Here is a 14652-nt window from a genome sequence, read left to right on the forward strand (position 1 = left end):
ATCTCAATGAAATTTGATATTTAGAAGGATATCGTGTCTCAAAGCTCTCATTTTAAATCCTGACCGGATCTGGTGACATTGGGGGAAATTTTGGGTGGGGAACCTAAAATCATGGAAAACGCTTAGATTGGAGGGATCGGGATGAAACTTGGTGGGAAAAATAAGAGCAGAAGTCTTACATACGTGATTTACATGATTGGAACGGATCTGCTCTATCGGGGGGGGGGGGGGGGGCTAATTCTGAAAAATAAGAAAAAATGACGTATTTTTAACTTACGAAGGAGTGATCGGATCTTCATGAAACTTCATATTTAGAAGGATCTCGTAACTCAGATCTCTTATTTTAAGTCTCAACCGGATCAAGCGTAATTTGGGGGGGGGGGGCAGTTTGGGGGACCAGAAAATACTTAAAGCGGTGAGATCAGGGTAAAACTGGATGGGAAGAATAGAAACCTGTCTAAGATACGTGACTGACATAACCGGACCAGATCTGCTCTCTTTGGTGGAATTGGGGGGGGGGTAATTTTGAAAATTGAGGTATTTGTAACTTACGAAAGGGTGACCAGATCTGAATGAAATTTGATATTTAAAAGGATCTTGTGCTTTAAAGTTCTAATTTTAAATTCCTACCAGATCCTGTGACGTTAGGGGGAGTTGGAGGGGTACACCGGAATTCTTGGAAAATGTGAAAATTGGTTTTTTTTTATCTTACGAATAGATGATCGGATCTTAATGAAATTTGATATTTAGAAGGAATTCATGTCTCAGAGCTCTTATTTCAAATCCCAACCATATCTTTTGACATTGGGGAGAGTTGGAGGGGGAAATCTTAGAAGAACACTTGGAGTGGAGGAATCGGGATGAAGCTTGGTGGATAGAATAAACAAATGTCCTTGATACGTGATTGACAGAATCGTACTGGATTCGCTTTCTTTGGGGGAGTTGGGGGGATGGGTTCAGTGATTTGGCGAGTTTGGTGCCTCTGGACGTGCTAGGACGATTAAAATTGGTAGGCGTGTCAGGGAGCTCCACAATTTGACTTGATAAAGTCGTTTTCCCAGATTCGACCATCTGGGGCTGAAGGGAGAGGAAAAATTAGAAAAAATTAGGTATTTATAAATTACGAGTGCGTGATCGGATCTTAATGAATTTTGATATTTAGAAGGACATCGTGACTCAGAGCTCTTATTTTAAATCCTGACCGGCATCATGCCTCTTATTTTCCTTTTTAAATCAATCTATTGATTCATAGAATTTTGTTAGAGCTCATACCATATGATCTCTTGGCTCTTAGCTCTTCACGCCTCGTCACAAGTGCCATATGAGCTCTTAGCTCTTGTTCTGTTAGGTGGGGTATCTGTGGGGAGACTGTCACGGTGGGTTGGGTTTAACAGCAACGTTTTCCAAATCTCATGATGATATTGCTCAGTCTTTGCTTAAGGCACTGCATTTCAAGTTTATTGAGTGCTTCTTGGCAAGGAATATCAGTATATCCCTGGATAATCCTAACTGCCCTTTTTTGCACTGACTAGGTCTTGCATTAGGTGAGCAGTAGGCCCCACAAAGGACATGCATACACCAAGACTGGATGGATATAGTAAAGGTAGGCAAAAGCGTTACCCTTCCTAATTACATTGTCAACATGGGCGGCAAAGGAATTGTCTTTGGAGAGAAAATGACTCCCAGTATTTTCACTTTAGACAGAACAGGAAATGGAACTTTAGGGGGAGGTAAAGTCTTTTAGGGGGTTCAGGCGAAGTATTGTTGATTTCATACAATTAGTGCTTGGATTGGATTAGTTACAGTGGAAATTTAGCTCATCAAAAGTGTCACTAGCAAAAACGTCTACAGGAGTATTACATTTAAGTAGACAAGCAAGCATGAGAGATAAGTCATCCGCAAATGTATACCTTTCTTCTTGCTCGCTCGTGATGTGGTTAATCATAGCGAGAAATGTTATTACTGCAAGTTTGGTACCTTGTGGGGCCCCGCAGGTTATATCACTCGAGTCAGAGTCGGTGTCTTCTTCGCGGAGGGCGAATACCTTCTGCTGTTGTCCAGACAGAAATTCCAGTACAATTGTTAGAGTTTGACGCTTGGGTCCCATTTGCTTCAAGTTAAGGTATGCACCGAGATGAGAAAAAAGGTTAAAGGCTTTGCGAAAATTGATCACAGCTAGATCAACAAAACAACCCGGGGTCTCTAGTGACTTTAGAATGCGGTCTAACATTCTTACTAGGTAGACGGAAATTCCGCACTTAGCCGAGTCCTCTGTACTGATATATCATCTATGAGCATATCATCTAAGGACTAACGCACTTGAACCAACAGGCAGCGAAGTATGAAAGACTCTCGTCACTTTGGCAAAGCACGTGGTTGGAGTGAGGGATTTCAAGTCATCACATCCCTTAGGTGGGTTTACTTTCAGAATGACCGGTATGTGTGCTTTTTTTCAAAGCGAGGGAAGCAATCCGGACACAAAGCACTAATTAAGCTAGAATTAAAATCTCCCGTTTAAGAAAAAACAAAAGAAAAAAACTGCCTCCAAATGGTTTGTTCGGAGTAATTGAGAAAAATTTTAATATGTCACTATATATTTCAACCCTGACCATAAGTTTGCAGGGATTTCGCCAGGAAAAGGAGAGACTCCTGTTTTTATTTTTCTCAGCTCCTTGTACATATCTAACTCACTGAGTTCAATCCAACCTTCATGGGGGTAGTCTTCAAGCAGGTGCTCATTTTCCTGGGGAGTCTAAAGAGGAAATATAGTGCTTATAGAGGTTAAGAAGGTGTTTACAGCACGAGACCCCAGTAATCTTCCCCTGTTGTCTGTTATCGTAATAGTAGGTTTTGACGACTTTCCACTTAATTTCTTGACGGAATGGTGCCATTTGGCAGGCTCACTGTTCAAAAGTGGCACAATTTTTTCACGGCCATATTTAGTTTTCGCGTTGCGTACCATGCGCACTACTTGGATCTGTACAATTGCTCCTTGGTATGCTTTACCACATGTGTAAAGAAAATTTCGTTCACACATTTTAGCTTTTATTGCTGGGGTAGTCCATGGTCTGTCGTATTCGCTTAAGGTCACTGTCTTTGTTGTGAATATTTCAAGATGCTTAGAGTAAAGTACCTCGTTGAAGGTGCTTAGTCGCCTCGTTGTTACTCGTGAGAGATTAGGTTTCTTCACAGAAGTTTTGGCCTTGAGTATTAGAGCGTGGTGATTCGGCAACTTAAATGGTCCAAGGGAAATAGGGAATAGGAAATAGGAAGGTGTGACAGAAGTCTGCAGTGTTTGTTAGGACTAAGTCCAGGATGCTTCCGGATGAGTGGGTTGGAATGTTGACAATATGCTTTAAAGAGAGGCTGGTTGCTATCCAGTTTTTCTTTGTCCGGTTGAAATCCCCGGTGACGATAAAACAAGGGGCACTTTGTCTGCTTCTGATTAAATCAGCTGAAATTTGAGATGAAAAACAAGATCCCGCCTCTCTAGATGGTAAACCGATGTGAATATTAGACCCGAAAAACGACGAGATAGACAAGGGAGACGGCGCGTGGCCCAGATAACCTCGTGGTTCGGGCTAGTATGTTCAGAAAGATGTTTGCAGGAAATGTCTTTCCGCACATAGCTTCCAACACCGCCACCAGCTGGTTGACACCTATACTGCTAAGCCTACTGAGAAACGAATTATATCCTGTATTTTGTCCTGAGGCATCGTCAAGGTTCCAGATTACCGTTACAGCAGCAAGTGCTGCGTTTTCACCACGGAGTAAAACCTCCAAATCTTCCAGGTTATTAGGGAGAGATTGGCAATCTGCCCTCCTAGACTTAGATTATGCTAAGGATTTAAGTTTCCTAGGTTAAAATGTTAGCAAAATAAAGGATTTTTTCAATATTTGGAGAATTCAGGGTTCAAGAATATGGTTGAAAATTAATATTAAGAAGACGTAAGTCGCTTAGACTAGGAGCAAATTAAAATGAGGTTATGATTTTTGCTAACGAGAAGATCGATCAAGCGGATAGCTTCATTTACAAGTTAAAAATAAAATAGACAAGGCCCAAAATGTCATTTCACAACTGAAAGAAGAACAGGATGATAAGTCCGCGAGCCCAGATTACAATTTTGGAAACTGCATTGATGACAGTTATCCATTACGGTTCTAAAAATATGGGCTCTTCAAAAGGCGGAGGAAGATTTGTTAGATGTTTTTCAGAATTGTCTAAGGATAGTTTTGGGTACCCATCTGACCGCACATCCAATAGTAAGATGTATGAAAAATGTTGGTCTATCCCGCTTTCTAGGGCTATAATAAGAAAATGGTTGAGACGGCTATGTCAAGTTCTGTGGGTGATACTTGACAGATTGCCAAAAATTGACGTTTTTGGTCAAACAAAAAGTAGGTCATCACCGAATGGAGTGGAAAGAGGTCGTAATAAAGTATTTAAAGAAAATTGGGAATGCTTGAGAGGGTGTAAAGAGGGAAGCTTTGAACAGATTGATATGGAGGAGTAGCGTGCTTAGCTGTTTCGGCCTCAAGCGGCTTGGTGCTGAGCGAGGTCTTAGTAGTCGTAGCTATTATTTTTCTTTTTTACTTACTTTCCCAGGGTAGAGAAATGTCTGTGGTAACTAATGGCGCTAAAAACGGTATGTTCTAATAGAATTTAAAAGCTTTTAGAATCGAGGAATATTTTAAGGATACAAGTCTCTTTTTAAAGGAGGATTTCTTTTGCTGCGTCACCATTGAGATTTTACTTCTGGAAAATATGGCTAAAAAATTTCATTGTTTTTACAATTTTTAGAAAATTTTCTGAAAAAAATTGCTATTCTTAGAAACGAGCTAGCCAGTTAAAAAAAACGTGGAAGTATTGGTCGTGCAGTTAACCTGAAACTAAGCTGACTAATTAACCTGAAACTAAGCTAACTCGATTTTAAAAAAGAGGGGATATTTTCTCTTCAGAAATAATCAACTATGTGATGACTTGCGAAAATTCGTCACAAAAATTAGTCAATGGATTTGAAGTACACTTACATGGAAGTATAGGACATTGACATATCTTTTGTCCGAACTCTGAAAAATCTGAGGCTTGAATAATTACGAGATAGACTTGACCGCTTAGAAAATGTCGGTTGCCTTTCCTCAGCCCCGTCACACCTTAACCCCAGGTTAGTACCAAGGTCAAAGCTGAAACTAGAAACAGTAAAATTCAAGACAAGTCGTATCAAAACTCCTTCGTCGCTCATATTATGGTAGGTAGTGGATAATAACTCGGAGTGATAAAAAAGTAATGTATTAATTTCTTTATTTTGTAAATACTACGTAAATTACCCTTGTTCTAGAGTGTATTAAATACTAAGTCTGTAATTCGTTTTTAGGTTATGTTGCTTTCTCTGGCTGGACTAGAGGAGATTTACAAAAAATCATTAGTTTTGACAGAGGAAACTATTGCTAGAGATGGTGTACATCCGTCTAGCCTTATCCGATTTCTAGTCGGTACAAGAAAACACGAACACATTCCGATTGGTGGTCCATGGAGTCCCTCACTAGATGGGGTTGATCCGGCAAACAACCCTACAGTCCTCATAAAAACAGCCATTCGAACCTGCAAAATGCTCACTGGCATTGATTTGAGTAATTGTACCCAGTGGTGAGTCACTATGATTTTTATTAGTGTGAACAATAGGCTACTCGTGAAGTAAATGAAGCGCTGTAGATATTTTTTATATGTTTGACCTCTGTCTTACCTGTCTACATGTAGACTGTAGATTAATTTGTGAAAATTTCATTCACGTAAAGAACAAAATTTTTAGGCAAAAAAAGACTTCTTACTCTTTTCTTTTTATTAACTCCTTTTTCCTTGTATTTTAAAATGCCTATAATCTGAAGTTCTATTGCACATAGCATTAAAGACGGAACAAAAAGATTCAAGTAAGTTTATATGTTACGCGAAAGCATTTTGGATGCAATATGTTATTCAAATGTAAATCGGTCCTTAGTAATAAAGAACTGGTAAAGAGCAACCTTTGTATATGGTAACCGAAACAGAAGTAGAATCTGTAGAATCCGTTCTCGGACTATGAACCAGGATTTTTCAGGGAAACAAGACAAACATGAAGGCATGCCGTTTGCATTGATTATTTGAGAAGAAACACCTAGGAAAAAGCCCGAAGAGCTTGTGGCCCTTCAATCACTTTTGACTAATATATTGGCACTAGTCCATTCAATTTCCAATCGCATGTGCCTTTTTCGAAATTCTACGACAACAAATGGCCATATCAAAATTTCTATTAGGTGCATTTCGGGAAAATGTGAGGTGGGGGGCTGTGGCCCTTACTTTGAGGGCTGTGGGGGGTTGTCATTGTGAAAGACGTAATGTTCGGACCTTTCAATTACGTTGTACAAAATGTATATCTCAAAATGTATATTGATTGGATGTGATTTATGACCATAATACTTGTATTCTTAAAATATGCTTCTGTCTTCATAAATAAATAAAAATTGTCATCTGCAAGCATAAAGCATTTTATTCAGTTCGAGTTGCTTACCAAATGTTAGGAGGTTATTTGAAAAAATATGTATATTTTATAAGAAGGACCCCCATTCCCCCTGGAAAGCAAAATCTTGATTTAAATGTTGCCGCTAAATTCAGCATGTCTGTGAACCCTGTAAGAGAGGTTTCATTCTGCTATGGGAAACAGTAAGTCATATTCTCACTGATGCAGATACAATCTTTTTTTTTTCATTCATGATTGTCTCAAATCAGTTGTGATAAAAAATTGGAAGGGGGCTCAGTTGAGCCAAATTTTCTTAGTTCTAGCGCCTTGGGTTGTGATTCTCAAAGTGCCACTTTCAGATTTTATATACTGCTAAATTTACAATTTTGGTCTGAAAAGGGGCCAAAAAGATATCGATAAAAAAGCACATCTCCTTGAATTTATTGATTCATTTTTTTTTTTTATTTCGAAAATTTAGCTCTGGAATTTGTTTTCATGTATTGTGTATAGGCTAAAAGAAATTCGGATAAAAATAAAACATACTTCTGCCAGAGCATCACAATAGGTATTTTTGAGTATTTTTCGGCTAACCTATGTTTTGAATAAAGAATTAGCTGTAACTATTTGGTAATTAATCAAAACAGTTTCAAAACCTGAAGAATCTGCTTACTTTCAGAAAATTTCAGTTTAAATCTGAATAAACTTAGTTCTTTAACTGGAATTCAAATTTTAATTAATTTGATCCTATAAATCCTACGAAACTCCTGATTGTTTGTTTTATCAGTTTTCTATATGGCCTGATAGCTTCCTTTAAAGTCCGATAAGGCCATACTTTCCGTTATCAATTTCCTTATGGTCTGATAGTTTCTTTTGTGGCCTGGTAGCAGATATGTAGGCAATGACCTCCCTTTAGCTGTCTTCAGTGCCTATATACATATATTAAAAAAAATAATGAAGCTTTGGAAGTGACCTTTGCGAAAACAAAAAGTGAATGAATAATATCCAGTGTTGTCTGATATGCTCTGCCAGTGAATAACGAAACTAAGCAGATATTATATATATATATAATAATTTATAATACCTCATTAATCCAATTTTAAAAATACCTCATCTTTCCAATTTTTCCTCTCTCTTCAGTCCTTCCAGATGGTTGAATCCAGGAAATCAACTTTATCAAGTCAATTTGTACAGGTCCCTGACACGCCTACCAATTTTCATTGTCCTAGCACGTCCAGAAATACCGAACTCGCCAAAGCACTGGACCCCCCCTAACTACCCCAAAGAGAGTGGATCCAGTCCGGTTTCGTCAATCACGTATCTACGACATCTGCTTATTCTACCCACCAAGTTTCATCCCGATCTATCCACTCTAAGCGTTTTCCGAGATTTCCGATTTCCCCCTCTAACTCTCCCCCAATGTCACCAGAACCGTTCGGGGTTAAAATAAGAGATCTGAGACATGAGTTCCTTCTTAATATCAAATTCAAAAATACCTCACGAACGGTCACCCGCTCTTAAGTTAAAAATACCTCAATTTTTGTAATTTTTCCGAATTAACACCCCCTCCAACTCCCCCAAAGAGAGCGAATCCATTTCGGTTATGTCAATCACGTATCTAGGACTTGTGCTTATTCTTCCCACCAAGTTTCATCCTGATCATTCCACTCTAAGCGTTTCCCATTTTCCGGTCCCCCAAAATCCCCCCAATGACACTGGGTCCGGTCAGGATTTAAAACATGAGATCTGAGTTACAAGGTCCTTCTAATATGACATTTCATCCGATGAAATTCAAGATATGATCACTCCTTCGTAAGTTAAAAATACCTCATTTTTTCTAATTTTTCAGAGTTAACCCTCCCCCAAGTCCCCAAAAGAGGGTGAATTCGTTCTTTTTATGTCAATCACGTATCTAGGATTTGTGCTTATTTTTCCCACTAAATTTCATCCCGATCCCTCCACTCTAAGCATATCCCAAGATTTTAGGTTTCCCCGTCCAATGTCACCTGATCCGGTCGGAAGTTAAAGTAAGAGCTCTGAGACATGATATCCTTCTAAATATCAAATTTAATTAAGATCCGATTTAATTTTTCCAAATTAACCGTGCTCCCACTCCCCCCCCCAGATGGTCGAATCGTGGAAACAACTATTTCAAATTTAATTAGGTCTGGTCCCTGATACGCCTGCTAAATTTCATCGTCCTAGCTTATCTGGAAGTGCCTAAACTAGCAAGACTGGGACTGACAGACCGACAGACCTACAGAATTTGTGATCACTGTATGTCACTTGGTATATACCAAGTGCCATACAAAGTAATTTTTCTCTGGGGACGGAATATTTAGTTGAAGGTTGGCTTCAGTATGACTTATTTTGGAAAAGGGTTATTTCCAGGCTTTGGGCAAGCCATGGGTGGAAGTAGTTATAGGCCCTATTAAACTGAAGGAAAAATCGACTTTCTTAAAACTTGAAATTCCCTCCCCCTCGCCCCATTTTAGATAGGGCTTGTGGAATCAGAGCTCGATATGAGCCCTGATTCTATTCATCTTTGGTCTAGCTTTCATTTGGATCCGTTGCTCCATTCGCAAGCTATACTAAATTAAACCAAAAGCTTGACTTTTTTCAGCACTTAAAACCCACTCCCCTTGTTCTATTTGAGGTAGGGTTTTCATCTCAAAACTTGATGCCTGTCACGGTCTTAGGCACCTTTGATTCAATCTTCATTGAGATCCATCAATCTCTCGCAAGCTACACTGAATTAAATGAAAAACTCAACTTTTAATTAAGCTTGGGTTTCCATTCCAGAACTAGGCATCTTTATTCAATTTTCATCGAAATTCATCTCCATATGCAAGTTACAGTGAATTAAATGAGAAACTCAAATTTTTTTAACACTTAAAGCCCCATAACCCTAAATAAGCTCAATTTCAATCCAAGTAGTTCATTCAGTACCAATCTGACTGGCGGTACTCCCGCTATACTCGATTGCACAGACGGGCGGACAGACAGACAGATCTCAAAAACCTACCTTGATGGATATTTTCCACTATCCAAATAGGTGATGATACCTGGATGATGACATGCCATTGTTTTCCTTTTTTTGGATCCAATTAGCCAACATGGCTACCTAAGACGTTGCAAAATTCGTCCGTCCGTCTGGCTGTCTGTCCGTCCGTCTGTGTAATCACGTATAGGGGGAGAAACGCTGGTTGGATTTGGATGAACATTTTGATGGCCAGATTTGGTGCCAAGGATCATGAGACACATCAAGTTGGAAGATGAAGACCCTAGCCCAAATAAAACAGGGGGGAGAGGGCTTTACCTGCTAAAAACAGTTTTTCGTTTAATTCAGAGTAACTTGCGACCGGAGTGATGGATCTGAATGAAAATTGAACCAAAGAGGCCTAAGACCATGACACATATCAAGTTTTGAGATAAAGACCCTAGCTCAAATTTAACAAGGGGGAGTGGGTTTTAATTCCTGAAAAATTTAAGTTTTCTGTTTAATTTAGTATAACTTGCAAATGGAGTAACGGATCCGAATGAAAACTAGACCAAAGATGCCTAAGATCAGGGTTCCTATCAATCACAAACCCTATCTCAAATTGGGCGAGGGGGAGAGGGTTTCAAGTCTTAAGAAAGTTGAGTTTTCCTTTAATTTACTAGGGCCTATAACTTATGAACGGAGTGACAAATCTGAAGTCAGATTCGTCTGAATACCTGAATTTGCTGGAACAAATTTGACAGAATACCACTGCATTGGATCCAGCTAGAATTCCCTAGACTTGTTTATTGCAGACAACATTTAGATGGGCAAAGATTCATAACTTCAATAGTTGTACCAATAATATGGTCCTGAAGATGATGAAATGGTAGAAATCTGGTTCAGTTGACAAGATGACAAAACTTAAACACTAATGCCAGAAATTTAAGCCCAAATGTACTACAGTATGCAACATTTAGCACAAAACAAGGGGTTTTAGCTCACTGTCGACTAGTGAACTGTGAAATAATTTCAATTTTCTTTGTTATATAACTTTTAAACAAAAATTAAACCAAGTGTTAATCATGCTATAATTTTTTTTTCGTCAAAAATAAATACCTTATTTGATATCCAAAAATAGGGCATGGAGCTATATCTGAATTTACTCTAAATCTAAAGGGTGATGTTTTCTTGTACATTGCCAAAGCACAGACACACAAAAGCTATATCGGAGTTTGCTCTAAATCTAAACGTGATGTTTTCTTGTACATTGCCGAAGCACACACATACACAAAATTTTCGTGTCAAAGGTAAAGTATTTGAAAAACAAGTACATTAAAAGTATCTTAAGTAATAAATATTTCGTAATATTACTTAAATATCAAGTAATAAGTACACCCTAGAGTTTTTACTTAAGTAGTACTTCTAGTAAAAGTACTTCAAGTAAGTGACAGCACTGATATATATATATATATATATATATATATATATATATATATATATATATATATAATAGAAAAGGAAAAAAAAAAACTTTTGGAAGTAACCTTAACGAAAACAACGAAGTGATATAATATCCAACAAGGTCTCAGAGCTTATTTACTCATATTTTTTGATATTATTTTTTTCATATTATCATATTTTTGATATTTTTTGACATTTACTCATATTTTTTGATATTATTTTTTTCGTATTATCATATTTTTTCATATTATTTACTCATATGTTTTTCTCAAAACACAAGCTAGATCTAATATATGCCTTAGGTCATATTTTGTGGCAGAATTATGTTTAAAAAGGTTTATTACAACTGGATTTTCTCAACTAGAATGTTAGTTCTTGATAATGAAATATTGTCTGCAGGTAACAAGGTCTCTTTTTCAGCTTTAAAGAAGCTTCAGCACATGATCAAATAAACATTTTTGGGATATATGTCAGATATTCTAATTTATGACAATGAGTTGGGGGGGGGGACGAATAAAACTGTTGCTAAAGTATTTATTTATCGAAACAGATTCAAAATTGTTTATTTCTTAAAATCTTTTAGATGGCTATCCTTTTTAGCTACAATTTCCAACCAATCCTTTATAAGTTCAAGCCAAGATTAAAATAAATCATGTAACAATTAGAAATCGCTGTTCTTTTTAATTCCATTGTTATATAGTAAGAGTTCCTGTTTCAGCCTATGAACAATATGCACACCCAGTTGGTAAGCTATGATTGTTTACCTTACCGTCTATGTTGGTTGATTGATAAGGATTGAAAATATTAGAAACGGTTCAGTGACTACTGTAGATAAAAATATCGCCTTGATTTGAATACTTAAAGAAACATATTGGTTTTGTATGACTTGTGTATCATACGCAACACACTCTAAAAACATCATGGACATTTGTGTTTACCAGATGATTGGTGCATTATACTAAGAAGTGAGGGATTTGCTTCATTTCAATGCATGGACCGTTCGCCACCCTGCAAACTGGACCCTGCTAGCTTCATTCCAGGTATTCTGGGCCCTGTTTGGTATGGTTGAAGCAATTTTGTTGGTTTTATCGTGGTTACAGCGGTAGCTGCCACCTAGTAAAATTATTAATAAGAGCTCAACAAAAAAGGATGTTCTACCCTGTCATTACAGTCCACACAAAGTGTTCGCTTTTAGAGCCAATGGTGTACAAATTGGGATCATTTCTTTGTTACTTGGGCTATGCTGTAGAAAAAATATTGCAATGCGGGAACAGGTAAACGGTTGCTACTCATCTAACAAGCATGGTGGTAATCAATTGTAACAGATAATCAGGCCTAAACGCAGTGTTTGATGACATTTTTCTTGCTGCTCGACTGCTTCAGACACTTCGAAAGAAACTCAGGAACACTTTGCTGTATGGAAGAAAAAGGGGGTGGAGCTCATGCCACCCATCCTGCTTGAAGATCCTATGAATGAATATATGAATGTTCTTTATCACCTATCTATAAACAAAAAAAGACAAAGCAATGGAGTACATTAAAAGAAAGAAAACAAAACAAACATGCCATAAAGATGTACCCAAATTACTAATAATACTCAATTTAAAATATCGTGCCCTTCCAAGGGTGAGAAGAGGATTGGTTGTTCAGTTTCTGAAACTCTTCAGTTTCTGAAACTGTTCATGAAACCGGTTCCACCACACCAAAACTGTTAACGATTTTTCTGTTCTTGAACTATTCACATAACACTATTCTATAACACTATTCTTAACTATCTATTCACATAACACTATTGGTTAGTGCTGCGACGAGCACTATGGTGCCTTCTTCTTATGATTAATATCCAATGATTGAAGTGAGACTGGTAAACCACGTGGTTCTATGTCTAAAGTTCAGATTCCTAATGGGAAGTGTCAAATCGTGACGAATTGGTGCTGTCGGATCAAAATAAAACAGTTTGCCAATACGAATTGTAAGTAGAGGAGATAGCATAAGTAATATACATTGAAACTCATATCTGCACAATGGCAAGGGAAAGAAGTGTCAAATAGTGCTGAACTGGTGGAGTTGGGTCATAATATAACAGTTCGTTACCAGACACTGTAAGTAGAGGAGATACCAGCACAAAGACAATCCTTATGGAAGGTTGTTCCACCAAAGCCATAAATTACGTTCCTCAAACCCACGTCTATCAGGAATAGGGTAACAATAGTGGCAGGCACTTCGTTTAGGTTATCGAACCCAAACATAGTTTTCGGTCTTCAACTCTTGTCTTCAAACACCAAGGAAACTGGAACAAACATAGCCTTTGCTGTTGATGGGGAAGAAACAACAAAATGAGCTTGTCAAAACACATTATATGCGTAGGATATTATAAATTAAGAGATCTACGATTGGACATTTACGAAGCCTTAAAAAGTGTTTTTATCTACAGTGGTTTATTGAGCTATTAATTTTTGGAAATGTTGAGAGCCTTCTACAACGACTAAATTTAAGTAACAGTGTAGGATGCATCTATGGTATAAGAATTATGGCTATTTTTGTAATTCAATTTGTAGTGTGCCAAAAAATTAACAGTTTTTTTTTTATAACCTAAAACTAACTAATTTATTAGACATCAAAATCTAACCAGAAGTTTCTGTTTTTTATGGCACTTGGTAGATACGTGATTGACATAACCGGAACGGATCTGCTCTGTTTAGGGGAGCTGGGGGGAGGGTTAATTCTGAAAAATTAGAAAAAATGAGGTATTTTTAACTTACTAAGGAGTCATCGGATCTTAATGAAATTTCATATTTAGAAGGATCTTGTAACTCAGATCTCTTACTTTAAATCCCGACCGGATCCAGAGTCATTAAGGGGGGGGGGAAGCTGGGGGAAAACCGGAATTCTTGGAAAACACTTAAAGCGGAGAGATCAGGATGAAACTTGGTGGGAAGAATAAAAACAAGTCCAAGATACTTGACTGAGACAAACGGAACGGATTTGCTCTAGATCCAGTAACATATGGGGGAGTTGGAGGGGGAGAGCCTAAAATCTTGGAAAACGCTTTTTTGGAGGGATCGGGATGAAACTTGGTGGGAAAAATAAGCAGAAATCCTAGATACGTGATTGACATAACCGGAACGGATCCGCTCTATTTGGGGGAGGTGGAGGGGGGAGGGTTAATTCTGAAAAATTAGAAAAAATGAGGTATTTTTAACTTACGAATGAGTGATCGTATCTTAATGAAATTTCATATTTAGAACGACCTCGTAACTCAGATCTCTCATTTTAAATCCCGACCGGATCCAGCGTCATTGGGGGGGGGGATCTTGGAAAACACTTAAAACGGAGAGATTAGGATGAAACTTGGTAGGAGAAATAAAAAACATGTCCAAGATACGTGACTGACATAACTGGACTGGATCCCTCTTTGTTGGAGTTGGGGGGGGGGGGAATGAGTAAATCGGAAAAATTAGAAAAAATGAGGTATTTGTAACTTGCGGATGATCAGATTTCAATGAAATTTAATATTTAGAAGGATCTTGTGTTTTAGAGCTCTTATTTTAAATCCCGACCAGATCCGGTGACATTGGAGGGAGTTGGAAGGGGGAACCGGAATTCTTGGAAAACGTGAAAATTGAGGTATCTTTATCTTACGAATGGGAGATCGGATCTTAATAAAACTTGATATATAGAAGAATCTTATGTCTCAGATGCTCCATTTTCAAATCG

At 37.8% G+C, this 14652-nt stretch overlaps 1 protein-coding gene across 2 annotated transcripts in view; it reads left to right on the plus strand.

Moving 5' to 3' along the window:
• LOC136031663 (cell division cycle and apoptosis regulator protein 1-like) overlaps positions 1-14652 on the plus strand; it is an 82054-nt gene that overhangs the window by 32887 nt on the left and 34515 nt on the right. For both annotated transcript variants that reach the window (XM_065711335.1, XM_065711336.1), the window contains one exon: positions 5376-5647. In XM_065711335.1, the coding sequence (XP_065567407.1) occupies positions 5376-5647 (272 nt within the window). The remainder of the gene's footprint in view (positions 1-5375; positions 5648-14652) is intronic.

The sequence above is a fragment of the Artemia franciscana genome, chromosome 10 (assembly GCF_032884065.1).
Source record: "Artemia franciscana chromosome 10, ASM3288406v1, whole genome shotgun sequence".
Classification (NCBI taxonomy): Eukaryota; Metazoa; Arthropoda; class Branchiopoda; order Anostraca; family Artemiidae; genus Artemia; species Artemia franciscana.